Genomic DNA, 24,935 nt, shown 5'->3' with positions numbered 1-24,935 from the left:
TCTTATTTTTATCGATAGTTTACCATTTTGCTTTAATATATTTTAGTTAGATTTTTAAAAATACTTATGCTTATATGCACTGATAACATTTTCTCTACACTCATTGTCCTTTCTCTCAGCTCCACTGACCATAAAGGAGCACTGTAGTTCTGCAGTTACAGACTGTAGTCCATATGTTACTCTGCATACTCTAGCCTCCTTTTCTTCCTGTACTACAATGATCAGGACCTCCACAGAGCAGGTATGATTTGGGTAGTGGATCATTCTCAGTGCTGTAGTGATACTGAGGTGCCGATGTGTTGGGCTGGTACAAGTGGAGCAGACACAGCAGCTCTTCTCGAGTTTGTTAAACTGCTGAAACCTGGTCGGTCCACCTTGTACATCAGAGATAGTAGCTCATCTGTTGTTGCACAGTTTGTTAGTCGTCCTCTAGTCCTTCATCAGTGCACACACGATCAGTGCACACACGCACAGGATGTTGCTGACTGGAATTTTTTTGTTAGTGTATTATTTTCTGTCCTGCAGTGACACTGAGTGCTTTAAAAACTTCAGGGGTACTGCTGTATTTCATCCACTTACACACACTAACACACCACCACCACATCAGTGTCACTGCAGCACTGAGAATGATCCACCACCCAAATCATATCTGTTCCTGAACACTGAAGATACTAAATTTGCCTAATGGAAAAGCCAAAAAGCAGAGTAGAGTCCAAATGTGTAGGGACCATGGAGTGGAAAATGCCAAGATATTTCCTGCTTGGGCAGGAGCATACTCTTCTAAATACGTAGAGTCTTTATGGAAGACTACCAAAATTACATTAGTCTTCCTAGGTGACATGACTACAATATGAATTCTGCCTGGTAGCACTAATGATCATTACTAGAAGAACCCTCAGTGATGGAGATGTTTCTTTCCTATTGGTCTTCTCCGTCTCCCTGTATTTCCCTGCCATCCTCACTATTTCTACAGAACTACAAAGTGCTCTTTTTGGCCACAATTTCCTCCCATAATTTACGCTTTTTGTAATGATGTATTAGGAGTTTTATTTAGCAATATAAACACAGCATCACTACTGCTGAGTTCAGAACGTAGATTACATTTTATTTATGCTGAAATATCATAAATCTCATTCTTATTCTTCCTCCTCTCTCTCTCTCTCTCTCTCTCTCTCTCTCTCTCTCTCTCTCTCTCTCTCTCTCACACACACATGCATACACACAAACACACGTATGAATACACCAACGCACACACAGAGCTCCTGTTTCATATTGTACAGTGTTCATGTTTGAGCCATGTGGCTTTGTAGCATTAATTTTCAATACATCTCTCAATAAAGCTCTCCCTAAAATGTATACTCAGCAAACTATAGGAAAGAGGTTTTCCTCTTGCCAGTGTGTCATGCATATCACATTATACATTTTTCTCACTCTTAAAATCCCAAAAAGTATGACCATTTTATGTTTATTTTTGTGATTACATTTTTTAAATTGATAAACACTATTAATATAAATATAATTACTTTTTTTGTTGATGTTACATTCATTTATTTATTGTCTGTAACTGCTTATTCAGTTCATGGTCACAGAGTCTGGAGCCCACCCAGAAAGGAACACACCCTGGAGGGGGCACCAGTCCTTTGCAGGGCGACACACACTCACATGTGACATTACACTCAAAGTTCACTCACACTTTTGGACACTTTTGAGTAGCCAATCCACCACTGTGTTTTTTTGGACTGTGGGAGGAGCACCCAGAGGAAGCCCATGCGGACACAGGGAGAACACACCAAACTTCTCACAGACAATCACCCAGAGCGGGGTTTGAACCCACAACCCTGGGACCATGGAGCTGTGTGACAGCAACACTACCTACGGCACCACTGTGCTGTTCTCTGGTTTGAAACGATGTTCTCTGGTTTGTTTACATTCAGAAGCTCAAAAAACTACTGTTGCTTGTACATGGCTGAAGTTTAGCTTGTCTGTAAGTCTTTATTCAGTGTTTGAATTATCACAGAAACTCATTTGTAAATAGAGCTGTTTAGCTTTATAGCACTTTGCAGTAATGCAGTTAGCGGTCTCCTGAATTTAGAGTTATTCCACCTTAAGTGTTCCAAAACTGTGACAATAAATCATTTCGTACCCACCTATGGAGCAGGAATAGAGTAATATCCTCATCCTGGTTTGTGCTTTTCAAATTTTGGAGTTCTCTCTGTTGTTTAAAAAAACTCCAGATGCCTTTTGCTCTGCCATGAGCAGAAGGGCAAACAGAGAGAGACAGAGAAAGACTAGTATAGTACAGCTGAGCTCCTTTGTTTATATACTCATTTACAAACACTGAATGGAAACACATTCAAACTTACTGGAGAGCAGCAAATGATAAGGAAACATCCTCATTTTATAAAACTAAAACAGTTTTTGATTAAAATGCACTTCAATTTTAACAAGGGAGAGTGTGATTAATCAAAGCAAACTGTACAATTAATTAGATTTGTTTAAATTGATTGATAACCATAATATTACTGCATATGTATGAATGAGCACCTATGTGGGTAGCCTTCAGAAAAGTGTTAACAACCCTTCTCAGTTTTAGTGCTGATATACTAAGTCTTATCATTTTTATCTGGGCCAGAACATCTCATGTCTTCTGTTTGTCTGATGTTAATTCTCCTAAGGAATCTGAGGAGTATCACCATTAAGTCTCCAGAGCCATGAACAAGCAACATTTATACAACATCTTTTTCCTGTGGCGGCAAAGTGAAAGGGAGTGAGGAACTGGAGGGGGGTGGGGATTTTAACATCATGATACAGCTCTAACTGATAAAGGAGAAGGAGAAGTGCCAGTCACTGAGGGAAAATGTTGAAAAAGACATGAACAAAATTAGTAGAAAAAGGAGGAAGGGCAAGGTATGAAGGCTGTATAAAGGGGTTTGTAGAACGGCACTGGTAGACTGGTGAGTAATTATTCCAGAAGGAGATGGTGTAAAATGGTATTAGTGCCATTATAGTAGCATATTTATGCCCCCCTTTTCATTCGGATGTTCATATTTCTATAATTAACCAAGACTGATTTGATAACAGACTTGTTAATTGGGCTGCCGGTGAGCTGAGATGGGGGGAACAGACGAGGGAAAAAGTAATGAAAGAAAAACAGAGAAAAGAAAGTAGAGAAATTGAAAGAAAAGCCAGAAAGTATTGGAGGCAGCCAAAAGGCAGAAAGGCAAAATGGGTCAGAGTGACTGTAGTTACTGTAGTGCAAGAGGAAGGAAATAAAGAACAAAAACACATTTGTGTGTGTGTGTGTGTGTGTGTGTGTGTGTTTTTCCCTCCCCGACCTGTGCTTCATTCTCCTTCAGCAGCCTGCGGGTACGTGCCCCTCCAGGGTCGTCGGTCACATTCAGCATCACCGAGCTTTTCCTCTCCCAGCCGATGAAGGAGCCATCTGTGATGCCCTCCACCATGGCCAGGAAGTCCTCGTAGCCGTGGTGACGGGTGGTGACCACAGAGAAAGCCGTCCAATCGAATTCCTCCAGCACCTCGAAAATGACCTCCAGCTGCAGGGCTGTGGAGCACGAGAACTGCAGGTAGACTGAGCCGCTCTCCTGAGAACACACAAGATATGACAAGAGTTTGTTACAGCTTTATAACACCTTATAATTATAAAATATTCCTAAATAACAATTTGCCTAAAAGACTATATATATAGTCTGATATTTAGTTTTAATGGGGACATAAACAGAACAGATACAGAACTTTCTGAGCACTGGTTCTAAAAAAAGCAAGAAAACAGTAATACAATTAATGCAAAGAATCCCTCTTATGAAACACAAAACTCTTTGAGTGCAAATAGCACCTCCTGGTGGAGAATATTCAACCTGCTAAATGTGTGTGTGTCTGCTAAAATAGATGTAGGCTAAAGTGTATCAAACGTTTATCACACAATGTGTTGGACTGGCATTTCTATATATAATGGATTTACAGATTTATTATGAAAGCATTCATTCACTGTCTGTAACGCCTTATCCATTTCAGAGTCACGGTGGGTCTGGAGCCCACTCAGAATCACTGGGCGCAAGGCAGGAACACACCCTGGAGGGGGCGCCAGTCCTTCACAGGGCAACACCGTCTCACACACCCCACACACACACACACATTCACACTTATGGACACTTTTGAGTCACCAATCCACCCTGGAGTTGTGTGACTGCAACATTACCTGCTGCACCACTGTGCTGCCCAATATGAAAATTAAAATTTAACAAATCGTTAACTGAAATAATAATTTAAATTGTATTTACCTAATATGCATTTGCACTAGATGAACATTAGAAATGTAATTTTTTTAATCAGTAACACACTTGAGAGATGGTATAATTAAAATATTAACCCCTACTGCTCTCAGAACTTTTAAAAGAAAACACACAGACAATTTAATAAACATGTTAAAATATGATGTATGCCCTACTATTGCATATTTGTATTTGCAATAGCTGCTCCTTTTTTCCTTTTTTCTGACATTTGAACATTATGTTCCTGCTAATGCCTGCTTTATAGCAGATTAAGTGCAGTGTGATTTGGATGTAATATCCATACCATAAAACATGCCACTATTGCCTACTAATGAAAATATATGGATGCAGATGCATGGTCACAATAACAGTCCTTCCATATCTGTGATTGCTTTACACCTTCATTAGATAAATACATTCCAGCATATGTGATAAATTGGGGAAAAAAAATAAAAGTAACTATCGTTAATACATTAAATATAGCATCACACCTCTTATGAACAATGATAGAAAACACAGTAGAGCACACTGAAAAGTTCCAGTTGCACATGCTGTTTTATTTTCCAATAACCAGTAGACATGAACACAGCCCAGGGATTTTGTAGTCACACTGTAATCAATTAAAGGGGACAAAACCAGGTTTGATGAATGCACTGAAGTGGGTCAATGGGCGATTCCCAGTTTACGGATGACCATTTCAGGTAAATCTGACATGTGAATTTGTAAGGCATTATTCACACAGAACAGGCAGGCGGCCACACACCGGACGCAGGTGTTCGATACAACATGCCACTCAGCCTCTTCATTTCAAAGCCCTGTATTAAACCTAGAAGCAGATCATAAATCTGTGGTAGGTCACAAGAAAGCTTGAATTTTAGACCTTAGAATAAAGGGACAGAGTTGTCAGGCAAATGTTAGAAATTCACTACATGACACAAAGTCTTATTCCTTTAAATCTGTATGAGAGTAAAACGAGCTTAAGTTTGATCTGCTACCTGGCAGCAGAGAGAGAGCGAGAGAGAGAGAGAGAGAGAGAGAGAGAGAGAGACCTGCTGCCACAGCATGGAGCTTCTCCTGTGCTCTATGGCAGTCTTTAACTAGCTGCAGTAGTTTTCATGTCTGTCTTTTACTGTACTTTGTTTTTCTATACGTCAATGGACTAAATTCATACTAAAAAATAAAAGATACAGATTCTGCATTCTGTGAGTATACTTTAGGTATTTTGGCTTTAGGTCAACAAGAGCCAATGCCAACAGTTGGCTAGAAGGGTATAAAGCCCAGCTTCATCCAATGTAAATGCGTGACCTTACAGAATTTTGGAATGTCAATTTGGAACCATCTCTTCTAATATGTATTTTATATTATATCATGTTACAATTAGAGTATACTGAGTATACCATCCATCCATTATCTGTAACCGCTTATCCAATTTAGGGTCGCGGGGGTCCAGAGCCTACCTGGAATCATTGGGCGCAAGGCGGGAATACACCCTGGAGGGGACAGTGTGTTGCCTTCACAGGGCAACACAGACACACACACATTCACTCACACCTACGGACACTTTCGAGTCACCAATCCACCTGCAACGTGTGTTTTTGGACTGTGGGAGGAAACCGGAGCACCCAGAGGAAACCCACACGGACACGGGGAGAACACACCAACTCCTCACAGACAGTCACCCGAACCCACAACCTCCAGGCCCCTGGAGCTGTGTGACTGCGACACTACCTGCTGCGCCACCGTGCCGCCCCTGAGTATACCAGTCAAAGGTTATTTTTGTCTTTCCTCTAATTCTTTTGAAGTATATTCCTTGGAGCTGTCTATATATAGTTTGTTAGTGACTATATAAATATATATATATATATATAAGGAGCAGTAACACAAACAAAATATGACTATATTACAAATTACAGTATTGTAAATATATGACTTATACAACACCAAGGACATAAATGCATTTAAATTTTATTAGACGAGTGCTGAAAATAACATGACAATATACTCTGGACATATTAAAGGAACACTAATATTTTAATTTAAAATGGTTGTGATGCTATACTGACCTGTAATATAGAGAATACAGCTGTCATTGCTATTCTGGGCTCAGCACTGCAGAAAATATACTATGTAACTTTTGGAGGAGGGTATTTATTTATTTATTTACTTAATTAATTTCAGGGGAAAAAACTTTGGAAAAGCAGACATTTAAACGCTTTAAAACTGGAGTAGATGATTTGTCCTAAAAATAGTTTTTGGAATATTTCTTGAAATAATCTTCACAGGCTGATAATTGTAGTAAATCAAATTCTCTGACAACATAATTATAAAGATTTATGTACTATATAAGCCTCAGGGCTGTAAAAACTCTTTCATTCTGACTGCATGAAATGTTTGGATGGTTTACTACAACATCACCATGTCCACATGCATGCACAGTGGATGGTGTGTGAAGGCGAGGTGTTGCGCGCCACTCTCTATGTGATATATCAAGGAATTATGTTCCTGTGTATTAGAGGAGTGGTTTTGGAACAAGAGCTGGATGTAATGTTTTGGATTTTTCAGTTGAAAAAGAAAAAAAAATTAAATGATTTCTACAAAATAACATACTCCAGCTTTAAGGTAAAACTAAGTAAGATTAAATATTTTTGTTCATGGGCTTCCCCTACAGTTGCAGTGAATAATTCATTTTTACAGAACTGCCCTGAAATTAAGGGTAATTGAAGGGTATTCAGGATGGTTTCCTACCCTTACGCAGAAGTGTTTTTTTTAATATGTTAGTGTAATTTCATTAATTCAGAACTAAATCACTGATATTTGAAGTATTTGAATCTGAATTCTGATTTTGGATGGTAGACCTCTGGCATAGATTCATATTTTTAAGATATTATTTTTTTAAGATTTGAATTTTTAAAATCTATTTTTTATCTAATTTTTAAAATATGATTATTTCATAATTTCTCAAATGTCATGTAAATATAACCAAAATATAAATTATTCAGATGTAAATCATATATACAATATTCAGACAAATATATTTCAAAGATTCAAAATTCAAATTTCTTATGCCAGTGATTTAGTTTCATAGAAAATTTAACATGATGTAAATGACCCTGTCAAGCTCCACTGCATGGTATCACTTTATTTGAGGCTCTGTGCTCTTTCTGGAGCTTCATTATCTCGACACGCCCACAGACAACATTGCGGTTTCAAGCACCTACTCTTCTTTGGTTCCAAATTATGTTTGCAAACAGGTTTCCACACCCCCAACTCAAAATTCTTACCCTCTCTGTTCTGTTGTTTCCCAACCCCTCATTTCTTTCCTTTGTGACTCTCCTGGCCTACTTACTGAGCTGAGTGCAGCCGTCCTCAGTGCCCACCTAGTGTGACGTAGTTCATTCATTACTATGCAAAGGCCCAGGTTGGAGGTGACACTAGGCGTCCTTGGCTGCTGCAATTTGCACACACTCGGTTCAGCTGCTCTCAGGCCCTTATTTTTGGATGTGGGGAAGGTGACCACTCGGCTTTGCACTGAAGGAGATTTATTGGGCTGACACCAGGCTGTACATTTGATAGTGAAAAATGGCATGGCTTCCCTTGACGTGTGCTAATGGAAAGTGCATACATCATCACTGGAAGGTTTTTTTTATTTATTTATTATTATTTAAAAAAAATGTTTTTCCCCTTGCACACTGTTTACACCGGCGGTCAGCCCAGATATATGCTGCTTGTCATGATCACAATTATGGGCCATATTTCCTTAATGCTGCTGTTGTCTGCTTTTCTAAAGGCTGAGGACCTGGGGGTTCTGGAGGGGAGCGGTGCATTGTTATCTTGCAGATGTTTCCAGGGCAGGCAAAGCAGCTGATGAAAACACCTTCCAGCAAATGTTTTTTGATGAGAGCATAGTGATTGCGTCTAGACGGAATCATCCCGACATCAGATTAATTGCGACTTTGAATAAAGAGTGGAGCTTATCTTCGGATTACACACCTAGCAGTGATAAGCTAATTGCATCCTGTCTTAGCCTTAATATAAAGACTCAAGTCATGGTATCATTGTCGGTGTCATCCCATAATATTTAACCCACAGGACCTGAGAGCCTTTGTTGTTGTGTTTACTTGCTGTACTGTTTACTTGGACACGTGCTTATATAAAAGAAATTCTCTGAAATCAGTGTTATTAACTAAATGTTGGGTGGTGGGTTTCTACCCTCCTCCAAAAGATTCATAGTGCAGTTTCTGCCGTGCTAAACCCATAGTAGCAATGACAGAGGGGCTATTCTCCTATTACAGGTCAGGGAAACATTACAGAAATGCTGAAGCTGTAATTTTAAGGTGAAAATATAACCTACAGTTGCTTTAACTACTGAGATACTAGATGGTAGCTCATCACTCCAGCAATTACAGAATTCCACTTCTCCACGGCCCAATGTTTTATAACCCACTAGTGGGGATTTATACCACCTGCAATGGTTAAACCTTAAAAAAAATTAATTTGTGAATTCCCTCTAACGAATAAAAACACTTTTACTGTCTAAAAAGATAAAAATTGTGTGATAATTAACATTCATATTCAACATGAGAGAAAATAATCCAAATTAAACTAACTGAATATATTTGCGAACCAACAAATCAGGTGTGCATTACATTTACGGTAGACGGTCACTTGGCCATGAATGTGTGTGTGTGTGTGTGGTGGGTACGTGTATGTGCATGCAGTGTGAGTGTGTGAGTGCATGCCCATGCACCTCCATGTAACATTTGCAAGCGTATTCAAAGTCTGTTATACTTTTTCACCGCTCAGTCCCTTTATGGGGGCTGTACTATATTATTTAAGAAGAAGTCCCGCACAGGTACAATAAACAATTAATTAATAACAATTAATTATTGAAAAATAAGCAAGAATTAAATTCTCACATGCGTTACTGTCCGCAATGATCATGCTTTCATAGAATTGTGGGGCACGATCACACTGACCCCATGCTGAGAGCAGCCAATCAGAAATGAAAGATTTACGCTTGTGAAGACGTGAACTGAACATTGTTTACAATGTCGGAGTCAATACAAACCTATTCTCTATTTAAAATCCCAAATTTTGACAGAGCTTATCTGCTTGTTGTAGTTTAAACAACACCCAAAGTGACTAGAGAAGGCATTATTGAGGAAAAAAATGGGCATTTGCACATTAATTTATCAAAAAAAAAAAAAAAAAAAAAAAAAAAAAAAGTTCAGGTTTTTTTTTTGTCATGTCCCTTAGTCTGAAACCATGGGATAAAATGAGCTGTTCTGCTTTCGTGCTGAATCCTACATAGAGAACACACGTTTTAAAATAGCCCTGCCTCCTTGCCTGAGTCTCTCCATTCACAGTGCTGGGCCTGTGTTTATATGAGTGCACAAAAACACGGTTAAACATAATACGTGCCGTGATAAAATAAAGTGAAAACAAGAACAAAGAAGATAGAGAATCAAGCAAAAATTACTAAAATCCAGACTTTCTGCTGTTCACCCCTGGACTCTTGCGCTGAACTGAATTGTCATTCTAAGCAGGGCTGTTTAGACAGGTGCTTTCACGTTTTGATCTTTGTGGTAACATTTATGATTTATTACGAACACACAAGCATGTGTGTGCTATTTCAGGCTATTCGTGTTTGTTTCCGTTCTGATATATCATCCAGTAATTTTTGCTCATTCATACATAGTACTAGATCAGTGCCATGTCTAACTTTTATGAGCTAAAAGCTCATAATCAGGATTTCCCTATTAAGGCCTGTTGAGATTAGATTGCTTTATTAGGAGAACGCCTGTGATAAAATTTTTACACGTCTCCTCAGTGATAAAACTCATCAGTCCAGATGGTAATAAACTGGTGGCAGGATGAGTGTTACAAATGGGTTGTATTTTCTATGAACTCAGATGTTTAAGAAACTGACTGTGATACAACTGGCCATTATTTTTGGAAAACAAAAAAAGGTTGATGAATTGTGCATATAAATTCAAAGTTTATATCTAGTCACCCATTCTATCAGCGAGGAGGATCTCCTATTTCTCACTGAGTCTACTGTCCTTCTGCTCCTGCTCTCCCAATGAGGCTGGAGACCAAGTTAATGACCGAGGGATTCTTCCAAGACATCCTTCATTGTGTAATTAACAATGTGTTTAAAGCTATCAAACTGAATATCTTGCCATGTACCCAAGTGTGGAACCAGAGATTTCTGTGTAATTCAGCACTTTATATAGTGGATCATTCTGGTCCTAAAATCTGATTGGCTGAGCTGCATTAGAAATCCTTGTAAATTATATGATACCCCCTCACCCCCATCTGAATTTCATATTAATGCTCCACTGTATTAAATCCATGTCTGTTTCATTCAGTTCTCATAGAGCTGAATTACAGTGCTATACACTGCTCAGTTATTACTGTCAACATTTCACATACACAGACCAACCATATCTTTATAACCAGCTCCTTGTTTCTACACACTTTAAAAGAGTTTTTAAACACTGTGTCCACTCACTGTCCACTCTGTTAGATACACATACATTGTTGGTCCACTTTGTAGATGTAAAGTCAGAGACAGTAGCTCATCTGTTGCTGGATGTGTGAACACTGAACACTGTTGGCTGGATGGTTTTTGTTGCTGTGCTATTCTCAGTCCAGCAGTGACACTGAGGGCTTTGAAAACTCGAACAGACCTGCTGTGTCTGATCCACTTGTACCAGCACAACACACACTAACGCCACCACCACGTCAGTGTCACTTCAGCGCTGGGAAACCACCACTCAAAGCGTACTGTTCTGTGGTGGTGTTGTGGGGGTCCTGTTCATTGAATAACAGGGTGAAAGGTGACAAACAAAATATACAGAGCAAGAGATGGACTACAGTCTGTAATTGTAGAACTACAAAGTGCTCCATTGTGGTCAGTGGACGTGTGAGAATGGACAATGATTGTAGAATCAAGGAACTACCCCAACACTAAAGACGCATTATAAAATCATTCAATATAGCCCATATTGTAAAAAAAAAAAAAAGAAAAGAAAAAAAACCCATACAGGTTTGTTGTATTTCACAGTTTGTGGATTAGCAGGGAATCCAGATCCTAAGTCCAAGAAGTGATTATGCTTAAAATATGTCCCCATTAAGGTACACTATTTGCTATAGTGTTCAGCTGTGTATAACCTCCTCAGAAAAGTACTAATGCAATCAGACACCCTGCTGCAGCCTCAAGTGAGCCCAAAGTCACCAAGCACATTGCCAATCATAGGTGGTGGTATAAAGACCCCAAGCATTGGTCTGTGGAGCCGTGAAACTGTGTTCCCAGATGTGTTGGTGCTCCATGCCGCACTCCACGTTATTCTAGCAAAGAAGGGACCAACTACCAACTTACACCCTTGATTACAAATCTGTCGGACAGAGATGAATTCCAGCTAAAGCTTAATGCTACACATAAAACCTGTGAAGCAGTCATGGCAGGAACATTACATAAATGCTGCCTTACTACCTCAGATGTGTAAGCAAAGTGTCGACAAGGTGTGACGGAGGGGGATTAAAGCAGGGTATCAATTTAGCGGTTTCAAACACTAACTCAACAGAAGTGCCTTAAACCCAGAGAGGGAGGTAAAAGGGGGGAGAAAAAAAATAAATAATGTGTGACTGCAGTGTAGCATTAGCCGAACCTTAAAGCCTCACCTCCCTTCTACATTTAAATCAAGAGCTACTTAGCATAAAAAGCCTGCGGAGCTTACTGTAGCAGTCCCGCTCCAAGCCATGTATCGCTAAAATAGGTCGGGTTACATTTTTTTTTTTACACAGCACTTGCTTCACCTGAGAATCTGACAAGGCTTTTGCTTCGTCTAAGGCTGCATTTGTGCACGTATGGTTCTGAAGAGATCTACAACAGCAGGCAGCAGCTTGAAGCCAAAGACGGCTGAGAAAACCAACATGTGTCAGCACTTTACCATATATTCAGAAGGAGGAATTGACGCTTTCTGCTACCTAAAGTGGCTCTGACAGCGGCCTAATGTAGAGGAACAGAATGAAAGATCCATCAAGATTTCAGACGCTGGAGATCCGGCACATTTCTACAGTTCTCTCACTGTAGGAGAGAAAAAAAGAGAAAGAGAAAGGCTGGGAAACACAATTATGTTCCAGTGAGTCGGATGGAGTATATTTCGGTTCCTATAATTGAAGAAATGGAACAACAGCTTTGCCAGTCCCTTTGCTTCAAGAAAAAAAAAAGAAAGAAAGAAAAAAAAAAAGATTGCTTTAGATTATATACATTTTGATACGTTAGGTGGATCACAATGGGATGGGACCCTTATAACAAAACGATTATTTTCTATGACTCACATAGATCCCTATCTGTGTTTTTAGGGCTATTATTTATGTCTATTTCAGAAATTTTACACCAGGGAGTGCAGTCTGACTCAAAAATGTTCCACAGGTTGAGTACCTATGTCTGTTTCCCTATGAGAAAACTCTTCTAGTGTCACTAATAACTATTTAGTTATACATTAATTCACATGTAACAACAGTGTAACTGCTGGTACTGTATCTTGATATATTGTAGTAGTAATGCTTCTGTAGCTGCATGTGTACCAACTTCATTTTTAATTAATGGAAAAACACTTTGAATGTATTTTTTTATTGTAATTGTTTTTTTTTACTTCAAAGGGTTGCATGAAGATAAATCATCTACATACAGAAATATAAGTAACATGTACTCATTGTTAAATTATATATCTGAATGCAGATTATTTAATTGTATGCAACATTTTGATGTAAACAAAAGAAAATATAAAGTATCATTTCTGAGTTACTTGAACTTGGTACATCTACAGAAGCTATACTGCTGCACTGCATCTATAACAGTGGCCACATCTCCCCAGCAGTTACACAGTTGTTACATGTGTAACTACGCAGTTATTTCAGACACTTAATATAAAGTGGGAGCCCCACATCATCTCCAGTTTTGAACAGAACTCTAAAATATGCAAGGTCCTCTGGAGGCTGTAAGGGAAATTCCATCATTTTTGTTGGACATTTCTGCTTAATTAAATTGTTAATATTCAGGAATAAAATGTGCCAATCCAGAGAAACTTATTAAGTTAGAATTATTCATAGCAGTGAGGATAAGAGTGCGACATCTAATGAGCAAGACATATTCTTCTGATTATGGTGCTTAATGCTGGAGATATTGTTTTATAACAGTTAAGGAAGCATTTGGACAGTGACTGTAGTCCACTCAATCAAAGAAAACTCTCTCTTCATATTTTTAATACATTTAAAGGGTGGCACGGTGGTGCAGCAGGTAGTGTCGCAGTCACACAGCTCCAGGGACCTGGGGGTTGTGGGTTCTATTCCCACTCCGGGTGACTGTCTGTGAGGAGTTGGTGTGTTCTCCCCGTGTCCACGTCGGTTTCCTCCCACAGTCCAAAAACACACGTTAGTAGGTGGATTGGTGACTCAAAAGTGTCGGAAGGTGTGAGTGTGTGAGTGAATGTGTGTGTGTGTTGCCCTCTGAAGGACTGGCGCCCCCTCCAGGGTGTATTCCCACGATTCCAGGTAGGCTCTGGACCCACCGCGACCCTGAACTGGATAAGCGGTTACAGAAAATGAATGAATGAATGAATGATTGTGAAGGACTGGTGACCCCTCCAGGGTGTGTTCCTGCCTTGTGCCCAATGTTCGGACCCACCCTGACACTGAGCTGGATAAGTGGTTACAGACAATGAATGAACGAATGAATCATTCTCAGCACTGCAGTGACACTGACGTGATTGTGGTGTGTTATTGTGTGTTGTGCTGGTAATGAGTGGATCAGACACAGCAGGGCTGTTGGAGTTTTTAAATCCCAACAGTGTCCTGTGTGCACTGATGAAGGACTAGAAGACGACCAACACAAACTGCAGCAAAAGATGAGCTACTGTCTCTGACTTTACATTTAAGGTGGACCAACAAGTTAGGTGTGGACAGTAAACGCTAAACAGCATGAAGTGGTTACAGAAACTTATGAAGACTCCTTGGAACACTAAAGCTGTAATGTAAAATACACTGCTTTATAAATTTAAATATGTCTCTTTAGCATCAAATTATATATGCAAAGTAATCATCTTAACTGTCTGACAGCCAGAGATTTAGCTACACAATGAACTACGATTAAGTACAATTAAGTTTGCGCTAGTAAATAAATGTAGGAAAAGCTTGAAAAAGTGGTATGCCTTGCCTAAGCATGTCCAGGGCAGGACTGCTTTATTCATGCTATGCTTCATAAGTTTCAGATGTATGTATGAAAGGAGCTCATGGGGTTAACACCCTGCCTTTAATGAGGCTGCCATCTCGGCTTCACAAGCGCTCATTACACAGTCTTTTTCACTCCAGGCACACGGCTGGAGAAATGAATGTACTTCTGCACTATTAAGCGAGGCCACACTCACAAATGTGAGAAACAGGTGGAAAAATTCCTCAGGCTTAAGCTCTGCGCCGCGATCGTGTCAGAGACTTAAAAATGTACTGCACCAGACTCCGTTCAGAAGTTCTGAGATTAATGGTCCTGTTCCTCCCCGATACAGAACGTCTGCCCTGGCACATTACGAGCCAGACTTGAGTCCAGATGGGAAGGAGAAGGATCTATTCTGAGCATGCCCAAGTAGTCAGGATGTTAGACCAACTCTGAAAGTCAACTGATGGGAAGGTGGTGGGGAGAGGGTGGGAGGGGTGGTGGGGACTGCACATTGCATGCTTTACCCTTTTGTCCTTTTTTACTCATGACTTTTAATTGCAGTTACAGTGTTTACTCTATATATGTTTCATCAATCTTGTTTTAAAGAATTGCTGTAAAACACTTTGATCTGCATTCAATAGATTACTATTATTAGCTTATCAATATAGCAATCTGAACTTCATCAAAGGGGCAGTAGCAGTAGTAGTAGTATTATATGAACAACTAAATAAGACCAAAATGATTATTATTATTATTATTATTATTATTATTATTATTGATGCTATAATTTCTCATTGCTGCAATGTCAGAAAACACCTTTTTGACATATGCTATGTAGCTAATGATCCATCAGAACTAAGCTTGTGAATTATATACCAGTTAGAGCACTCTTTAATTAAAATGAGGAAATATTTTATTCATCTTGTACTTACTAATGAATAATAACATGATGGACCCTGAAGCTGCTTTGCAATTACAACACCAAAACACTAGGGCTGAATCACAATTACCTTTCTCAAACCTAGTATGTATGTAGTGTAGTGGTTTAGTTGTTTTATATTTTGTCAAGTGCACTATTAAAGAAGTGGGGTACTAATTTGAACAGAGCATAGTTTACATGGGGTGCCAGGAAAGAAATAAATACAAAGCTGGCAATTTAGCCCCAGCATATTTAGCACGCTCCTTGTTCCTTATTTTTCCCTTATTCTATATTTTATTTGCTCTATGACATTCAAGCAGATGTCCGAGTGTGGACACAGTGATTATAGTGGATGTGGTCTGCATTGACGTGAGGCATGGTTATTTTTCTGGGGATATGCACCTTAAGGGAACACAACTGGTCTTTAAGACCACTACTGAGCATTTGAGTGGATAGTTACACTGATTGTACTTTGGGCAAACAAACATGTACATGTGTATGTACTTTTTTTTATTCAGTAACTACAGACTTTAATTAACAGCACAGTCAGGAATGTGATTCCTAACACTATGTTTGTCTACCTCTGTCACGTGGATAAAATTTTAATTTGCTTTGGATAAGTGTGTCTGCCTGACGCTGCAAACATAATAATAATTAAATTATATCGTTACGTAATCAACATAATCACTGAATCCTAATATTTTATTTCTGTTTATACTTTACTGTAATTTACATATTGTCCACTTTCAGTCCTTTCTTTCCACCCAGTGCTTTGAAATCGCATGAGGTTTGTCTCCCTCTGCTATACTCGTGTCTACACAATGCACAAAGATCAGAGCTCCGGCCCCCTATCTTTTGCATGAAAGCACTTAACCACATAATATAATTAATTACTGTCCTAATTAAAGCAATTAAACAACTCCTCCGCACACGGGTTGGTGGTCTGCGAAGAGTCGGATTAAAGCTCTGGAGAGATGCCCTGCTCCAGCTTTAGTTAACTCCACTTCCCTTCAATCCACAACAGATGAGTGGTGCTCTCCAGACGCTCAATTAAAACCCAAACCAGCCAATGGAACTTGAGCTTAATGTTGATCATGTGAAAGGAATGCGCAGACAGATATGTACACGGAGATGGAAATGGATCAGCCATCTTCACTTGGACAAAATCCCCCGTTTAAAGCTGCGGCAAAGAGTGGAGGCAGCGTCCGAGCAAAATATGAATTATTCAAGGATTATTCAGGAATTCTTTCAAAATCAGTGGTATTCTGCTTTGGCGCACAGTGGTAAACAAGTGTAAAAATATTGCATGCAGAAAAAGTGTGCTTTAAACCAGCTTGCCTGTTTGATCCCACTTCAGCATCTACAATTATAAATAAACTTACTGTTGCTTCTGGGGGGAAACAAAGTCCAATTTCTTCAAGTCCAGTATGTGTTCATGCACTCTCAGAAAAAGGTTCGGTAGAGGTACAATATTGTACCTTTAAAGGTACAACAGTGTTTAACAGTCCAGTTCTGTTTCTTAAAGGTACATTACATTCTCTTCTCCAGAAGGAGAGATACAGGTTTGTAATCTTTCAGTAAAAACACCATAATTAAAGTCCTGGAGTTTAAATGGGGCGTATGTAATCAACACAATTTTAAAATCTACAATAGGGATGGGCAGTATCCACATATTTCATACTGTAAAAGCATCTCAAAATATTATCTCAGTATACAGTATTACCGTTAGGAGGGGGTGCTCTGTCAGGCTGCGCACGCAGAGCCTTATATCTTTAAGAAAAAAGTCGAGCGAATTTAGCTAAACACAGCCGGACAGTGCACAACGACACACATATTGATGATTAATCAGCCATTGCTGCAGGAACAAATTTCAGCAACTGGTGCTGAAGGAACAGAAAAATAAGAAAATAAGCAAAATAAGACAGTACACTGTTTAGAAGCACAGCTGGTGCTAATGGTCGCAAGGGGTTTAGCACAACACAGCAGATTTTTCAGCTAATTGAGGCTCAAAACACACATATTTAGAGGATAAGGCCATATACCTGTGAGCACAAAGTCGAGAGAAGGATTTTCTGAGAATTATGTCTGTTTACAGCCTAATACCTTTCTCTTTTAACCCAAACTCAGCGCTAAATTTACATCTGTGGTGGGCTACTGGGCTTGTGCTTTTCTCCACCCGTTTTCAGACCGTGACCTCAATAGTAATTGAGCTCCCACAGCGCCCCCTCCTTGTGGCACTCTTAAATGTACATGAACATTTTAGCCGACTTTTAAAGACACAGAACAGAAATTTGACCCACCACACACACGTTATTAATACCACCCTCATTTTAAGATACCAATCACATTTTTATATATGCGGTATATGGTCTTAGAATTATACCGCCCACCCATAATCTACAATTATAATAAAGTACAATTATGTTCCCTAATTAAAGGTAAATTGTGGGTAATATTAGTTATTTTGAACCATTTCATCTATTGCATGTTATTATATTTCAAACAAGTGTGAATGCATAGTTTTCAAAGTAATATTATAATTTTAAAATATAACACATAATTAAAAGATGGAGATTTTAAAATAGAGCGCCAATTAGAGTTAGAGCGCGGCAGGTAGTGTCGCAGTCACACAGCTCCAGTGGCCTGGAGGTTGTGGGTTCGATTCCCGCTCCGGGTGGCTGTCTGTGAGGAGTTGGTGTGTTCTCCCCGTGTCCGCGTGGGTTTCCTCCGGGTGCTCCGGTTTCCTCCCACAGTCCAAAAACACACGTTGCAGGTGGATTGGCGACTCAAAAGTGTCCGTAGGTGTGAGTGTGTGAGTGAATGTGTGTGTGTCTGTGTTGCCCTGTGAAGGACTGGCGCCCCCTCCAGGGTGTATTCCCGCCTTGCGCCCAATGATTCCAGGTAGGCTCTGGACCCACCGCAACCCTGAATTGGATAAGCGGTTACAGATAATGAACGAATGAATGAGTCTGGAACAGTCATTTGAGAAAAATGTGGGAAAATTCGAATATTAATGTTGTTCATTCATTCTATAAATTCATTTGATAAAGCACCAGTCCATCACAGGGCATCACACAGTCATACATGCACTCACACATACACATATTAACATTTGATTTTATGGAAGGAAACCAGAGCACCAAGAGGAAACCTAGGTAGACAGGGGGAGAACAGACTGCTCATGCACAGTGACTTGAGGTAGGTATAGAAGCCAGGAACTCAGGGGACAAACACAGGGACAAAAATTATATATATATATATATATATATATATATATATATATATATATATAATTTTTGTCCCTGTGTTTGTCCCCTGAGTTCCTGTATATATATATATCCTATATATATATATATATATATATATATTTTTTTTTTTTTTTTTCCCAGCATTCAATTCTCCTTGTGTTTTTATATTTATCTAGTCACTGGGTCACTGCAGGTGTCAGGCAATGGCATGACCCCAAATGGCCTGTGTAGTTGACTAATGCTAATTTGCATTAATTATTTGAATAAGTAGACAGTGTTTAACTAAATTTAGGTCATGAGTGGGCATAACTTCCCCTCTGGCAGACAGCTGCTGATTACATAGTGACCTCAATAGCATTCATAAGGGCTTTTATCCACAGAGTAACACTTTATTACAAATACATGCCTGGACATGTCAGAACAAATGCAACAGTTGTTACCACAGTTGCATGCATACTCACTGTAATGTCACTGTGCTGTTATCTTATTATTATTATTACAATTATAAAAACAGAATGTTGCTGTGACAACTGCAACATTATTCCCACATAAATACCTACATCCCATACCATTATCTCTCGAGGTGAGGAAAAATAATGGATCCTCAGGTGATTATCTTGTGTAATTCTGAATCAATTACCAAAATGTCGTAATGTGTTTATGCTCTGCATTTCCCTATCCTTAAATAAACACATGTGCAACCATGTTGGCATCGCCCATTGGAAACAAAAGGTATGAAACAACATACTATGAATAAGAATGCACCTTCAACTAATAAATATATTCAGAATCAATTATTTGGTCCATTATGACTTTGATTAGTCAGTTAGTTGGGAAATGAATATGTGCAGATATTAGTCTGTCAACGTTTCATTCAACCCAAACAATAAAAGGATGACTCTTTCCTTTATAAGAACAATAACACACCATCCATTTTGTTCATAATTTCAGGGGTTTTTTTTATCAAGGCAATAGTGAATACTTTTGGGTTTTTTTTGTTTATTTTTTACAAATGTTCTTGAAAACTATATTTTCAAACAGTGCTAATAAATAAATCTTAAATTGCAGTCCAAGTTCCACTGTTTTTCACAAATAATACAATGTATCATTCATTCATTCATTCATTGTCAGTAACAGGGTCGGGGTGGGTCCGGAGCCTACCCAGAATCATTGGGCGAAAGGGAGGGACACACTCTGGAGGGGGCACCAGTTCTTTACAGGGTGGCACACACTCACACCTATGGACACTTTTGAGTCACCGATCCACCTACCAACGTGTGTTTTTGGACCGTGGGAGGAAACCGGAGCACCCGGAAAAAAACCCACACAGACATGGGGAGAAAATATTTAAAATATTTTTAAAAAAGGCTCTGTGTGATCAATAATATATTGCAGTAAGTCTGGTATTACCATTTAATAATATATAGTTATTTAAAAGAACACTAGGTAAGACTTGCAATTTTTGTATATGGGGCCTCCTACAGTTGCAGAGTGTAATTCACTTTTACAGCACTGTCCTATAATCTGTGGTTTCCCTACCTTCCCCCTAAAGTTACATAGCACAGATTCTGCAGTGCTGAGCTGTAGCAAGGACAGTGGAAATTTCCTTATAAGTCTGTGAATCATCACAATGACTTTTAAGTTACTACATAGTTTTCCTTTAATATATATTTTTGTCAAAGGTGTTTTTGTTGTGGAATGTGTTTTTTTTTTTTTTTGTTGCCCTACAAAGCGTGTGTTCCCACCATTCGCCCAGTGGCTCCGGACCCACTGTGACCCTGAATTGGATGAATGAATGAATGAATGAATGAATGCATTAATTAATTAATTAATTAATTAATTAATTAATTAATGTTTTTGTGTGTGTGTGTCATGCCCTCGTCTCGTCTGTTTTCCTGATCTCAGCACCTGGCTTTGTTTTGTTGTCGTTCACGCCCCGCCTTTGTTCCGCCTTCTTGTTCGTCACTCTCGTTATCCGTTTCAGGTGTTTCTCGTTTGTTGGTGTATTTAAGTCCCCTTCCCTCACTTCCTGGTGTCGTTCATTGTTTTTTGTTATGTTCGCCTTGTTCTTCGTATGGTTTGTAATGTTCGCCTTGTTTTTTGTAATGTCCACCTTTGTTTCGTCGTGTTCCGTCATTCTCGTTCGTAGTCTTGTTCTTCCCTCGCTTAGTGATTGCCCTCTAGTTTGTTAATGTTTGTTTTGTAAATTCCCGGTTAAATAAAGTCTGTGTTATTAGCGTTTGTGTCCGCATCCGTCAGTCCGCACCCCTCGTCCCTAACAGTGTGTGTGTGTGTGTGTATGTTTTTTTTTTTTAACTAGTCTACCAGCCATTAACAGTAGGCGATGCCAACATTGGGAAATATCAAGCCAAGAAATCAATGGTATATTCATGGCCAACAAGCTTTCATTACAAGCAATATCATAAATGTAGATTAATTGATGTAATCATAGAGCTTTGTTTAATAAACTGCTAAGGATAAGACTAATATGGTAAAAGGCCATGTCACGCCCTCGTCCTGTCAGGTCTGTTTTCCCCACCATGTGCTCTATCTGCACATGGCTCTGTCTGTTGTTTTCCTTGTCTCCGCCCATGTCCTGCCTTTGTTCCGCCTCCTTTTCCGCTGTCCTCGTTATCTGTCTCAGGTGTGTCTCGTTTGTATGTAGTATTTAAATTCCCGTGTGTCACTTCCTGGTATCGGTCGTTCGTTTTGTTCTCAAAGTCATGTTGTGTTGTTTTGCTAAGTTTCAAGTCGTGTCATTTTGTGTCTTTCTCTTTCTTAGTCCTGTCATGTTGCTTCTTTCTCATTCATAGTCATGTCATGTTGTTTCTTTCCCTCTCTAAGTCAAGTTGTTTTGTTTAAATTCCTAGTCTTGTTGTTTCCAAACTTAGTATCTGCCCTAGAGTCCGTTTGTGTTTGTTTTGTTTCTTTGTTTTATTATATTAAAGTTTCCGTGTTTTAGCAAGTGCGTCCGCCTCCGTCAGTCCGCCCAGTGATTCCTGACAGGCCAATAATAAATTATTCCATTAATAAATAAATAAAAATGAGCTGTGGGTTTCCTAAAACCTTACCATCTGAAGAAAGTTGTAAACAAAATAAAGGTTTGTTGAGATGCACTGAGAATTGTTTAAAAATCCCATGAATCAGAATGTACATCTGTAAATAAAATTCTGCTATCTCTAGTGTTTCTGACAATGCTGACATCATGCTTTTGTCCTGAGTATGCAGCAGAGTCCAGTCACCTTCACAGGACCAGCATCATTGTGGCAGGTGATAAACGTACATTCTGTCATGGTGTCAGTCAGGCAGGTATGTGAATGAGTGGAGAAATACGAAGAGCTGACATTTTTTGTCATGGATGTCTATGGTATCTGTCATTGTCATGGCAAACAGAACAGTGCAAATTCACTTCTCTGTCAGTAATGACAACTTTGCTTATAAACATAAGCAGAGGCCAACATATCTCCATGACTTAAATACAGATGTGTTCTTCTTAGTAACACTCCAAGATCTTAGGAGAATTAACTTGTCATATGTGTCATCTTCAATATGTAGCAAACAGAAACTTGCACGCTGTAGCTGAATAGTACCTCATGCAATAGACTTGTCTCTCCTCCTCTCACACTAGACAAGAGCAATTTGTTGCTCTACGATTACAGTCTGTAGTCCACCTGTTTCTCTGCATACTTTCTCATCCCCATTTCACCCTGCTCTTCAATGGTCAGGACCCCCACAGAGCAGGTATGATTTGTATGGAAGTATAGTTGGTGCAAACGATTGGAGAGACTGGAGAATGCTTCAGACCAATCAGAGGATTCGTTAGGCACTCATTCTACTCCCAATGAATCTATTCTGAGCATCAGGCAGTCGGGATGAATCTGATCTACCATAAGCAGTAAATGTTGTTGATCATTGACCTACTCTAGGCCAATGGTTTAGAGAATTGAAACACGCTGAGTCGACACACTCTCGGGTTTTGAGCACATTCTGCTGCGTAATTTAAATATATAAACAGACCCAACTCAACACTCTTTCCAAATATGTATCATATATCACTCCGAACCGCTGTAAAAAGTGAATTAGTCATGATTCTATTCATTAGTTTATCTCCGGACAGTAGCTATATGAACAGCACAATAGACTCAGCATGAGTCACCCAAAGCACAGCTCCAGAGACACACAGAGAACTTTCTCAGTTTTTTTTTTTTTTTATGCAACTTTATGTGTTCCATCAGAAATCCGATAAAGAGTCATTTCCCGTTTTCCATTTCATTTTCTACATGGATCCTCTGTCTTCCATGTTTGTTTTCTGGAGAAGGCTTTTTGTAGAACCAGGAAACCTCAGCCAGTAGCATGTGACACGTGCCTAACAAGTCCTCTGATTGGTCAGAAGGGTTCTCCAATCTCTGAACAGTGCTTGCCCCCTGGCGCTACAGATGCACCGATTAGTTTTGCACCACACTGACTTGAGATATTTGGTGCAAAAGTGAGAGCGCACAGAAGTTGTCATGCGTGAGCGAAAAAGGCCACATGTAAGACTCATTTCCGCAGATTGGAGCAGGTGTAATTATTGATTTTTGCAAGACAAATACCATTTCTGAAAGTTTATATTTGTCAGTGCATTTTTGTGTTCATGCTCATACAATGTGAAATACAGCAAAATAAAATAAATAAAGCAATGATGAGAAAGTGAACATTAACTCACTCAGCTAAATGGAAAAAGCCTACCAATGATATTCATACTAAGAGGTATATTTAGCTCTGGCACACATGAGTAGAGTAGTCTAAACCCAAGTAAAAGGACTGTTACTTCAATGGCATAATGCCTCAAGCAGAAGCAATTAACCCTTCTGAACCAAGCATCTCACTCACTGACAAACCATTCTGAGAATTTACAGATGCTCCCATAAACTCTTTTAAATTTGAGTTATGCTGTGTGTGTGTGTGTGTGTGTGTACAACAAGAGAGATATGCAAGTGTTTCAAATCTGAGCTTTCACTGTATAAAAAATCCACGATGCTAACACTGTTGCTGGATGTGTTATAAGTGTAACAAAGTGTGCCTGATGTGTGCAGTATAATTCTATTCATGTAATTACATGACAAGCTAGATTTTTTTAATTTCTTATTTTTATTTTCTAACCAGGTAAATGCAACAAATTGAGAATCATTGTTATTAACAAAATTCATCAATGTTTTAACTAAAAACAAGGGTTCCCAAACTAGGGGTCAGAAAAAAACAGTTGGCCACTGTATTTACATATATCATCTCCTCTGTTCTATTAATTTACTTACTACATTTGCATTTCCACTTATAACATTTAGAAGACGCTCTTATCCAGAACAACATACAAATATAAATTACTAGACTGTATTCCGTCCATAGATTCATTATCTGTAACTGCTTATCCAGTTCAGGGTCACGGTGGGTGTAGAGCCTACCTGGAATCATTGGGCACAAGGCAGGAATACACCCTGGAGGGGGCACCAGTCCTTCAATGTAGATTACTAGACTGTATTGTGGTTTGTAATTCCCTCATTTTACTGACAAAGTTAAAAAGAAATAATTTCCAATGTTTTCACTAGCAGAGATATAAGGCTGAATTTTGTAAACATTCATTCATCATCTGTAACCGCTTATCCAGTTCAGGGTCATGGTGGGTCCAGAGCCTACCCGGAATCACTGGGCGCAAGGTGGGAACACACTCTGCAGGGTGTGACAGTCCTTCATAGGGCAACACACACTCACACCTATGGATACTTTTGAGTCGCCAATCCACCTACCGACATGTGTTTTTGGAACTTTGGTGGAACCCGGAGCACCCAGAGGAAACCCACACGGACATAGGGAGAACACACCAAACTCCTCACAGACAGATTTGAACCCACAACCTCCAGGTCCACTACCTGCTGTACCACTGTGCCACCTATTTTTTTTAAACATCAATTTTTTATTTGATGTCTGTAACACACTCCAAAATAATATACATATATATTTATTCATTCATTATCTGTAAGCGCTTATCCAGTTCAGGGTTGTGGTGGGTCCAGAGCCTACCAGGATTCATTGGGCGCAAGGCGGGAATACACCCTGGAGGGGGCGCCAGTCCTTCACAGGGCAAAACACACACTCACACTTTTGAGTCACAAATCCACCTACCAACGTGTGTTTTTGGACTGTGGGAGGAAACCCAAGCGGACACGAGGAGAACACACCAACTCCTCACAGACAGTCACACGGAGCGGGAATTGAACCCACAA

At 39.3% G+C, this 24,935-nt stretch overlaps 1 protein-coding gene across 1 annotated transcript in view; it reads right to left on the bottom strand.

The window, feature by feature from the left end:
- grin2da (glutamate receptor, ionotropic, N-methyl D-aspartate 2D, a) overlaps window positions 1-24,935 on the bottom strand; it is a 196,206-nt gene that overhangs the window by 107,688 nt on the left and 63,583 nt on the right. The window contains exon 3 of the mRNA XM_066675472.1: window positions 3,336-3,602. Within this exon, the coding sequence (XP_066531569.1) occupies window positions 3,336-3,602 (267 nt within the window). The remainder of the gene's footprint in view (window positions 1-3,335; window positions 3,603-24,935) is intronic.

Source organism: Hoplias malabaricus, chromosome 6 (genome assembly GCF_029633855.1).
Source record: "Hoplias malabaricus isolate fHopMal1 chromosome 6, fHopMal1.hap1, whole genome shotgun sequence".
In the NCBI taxonomy this organism is placed as follows: Eukaryota; Metazoa; Chordata; class Actinopteri; order Characiformes; family Erythrinidae; genus Hoplias; species Hoplias malabaricus.
Note: the sequence above shows the minus strand (reverse complement) of the source record. Positions and strands in the feature narration are given on the sequence as shown.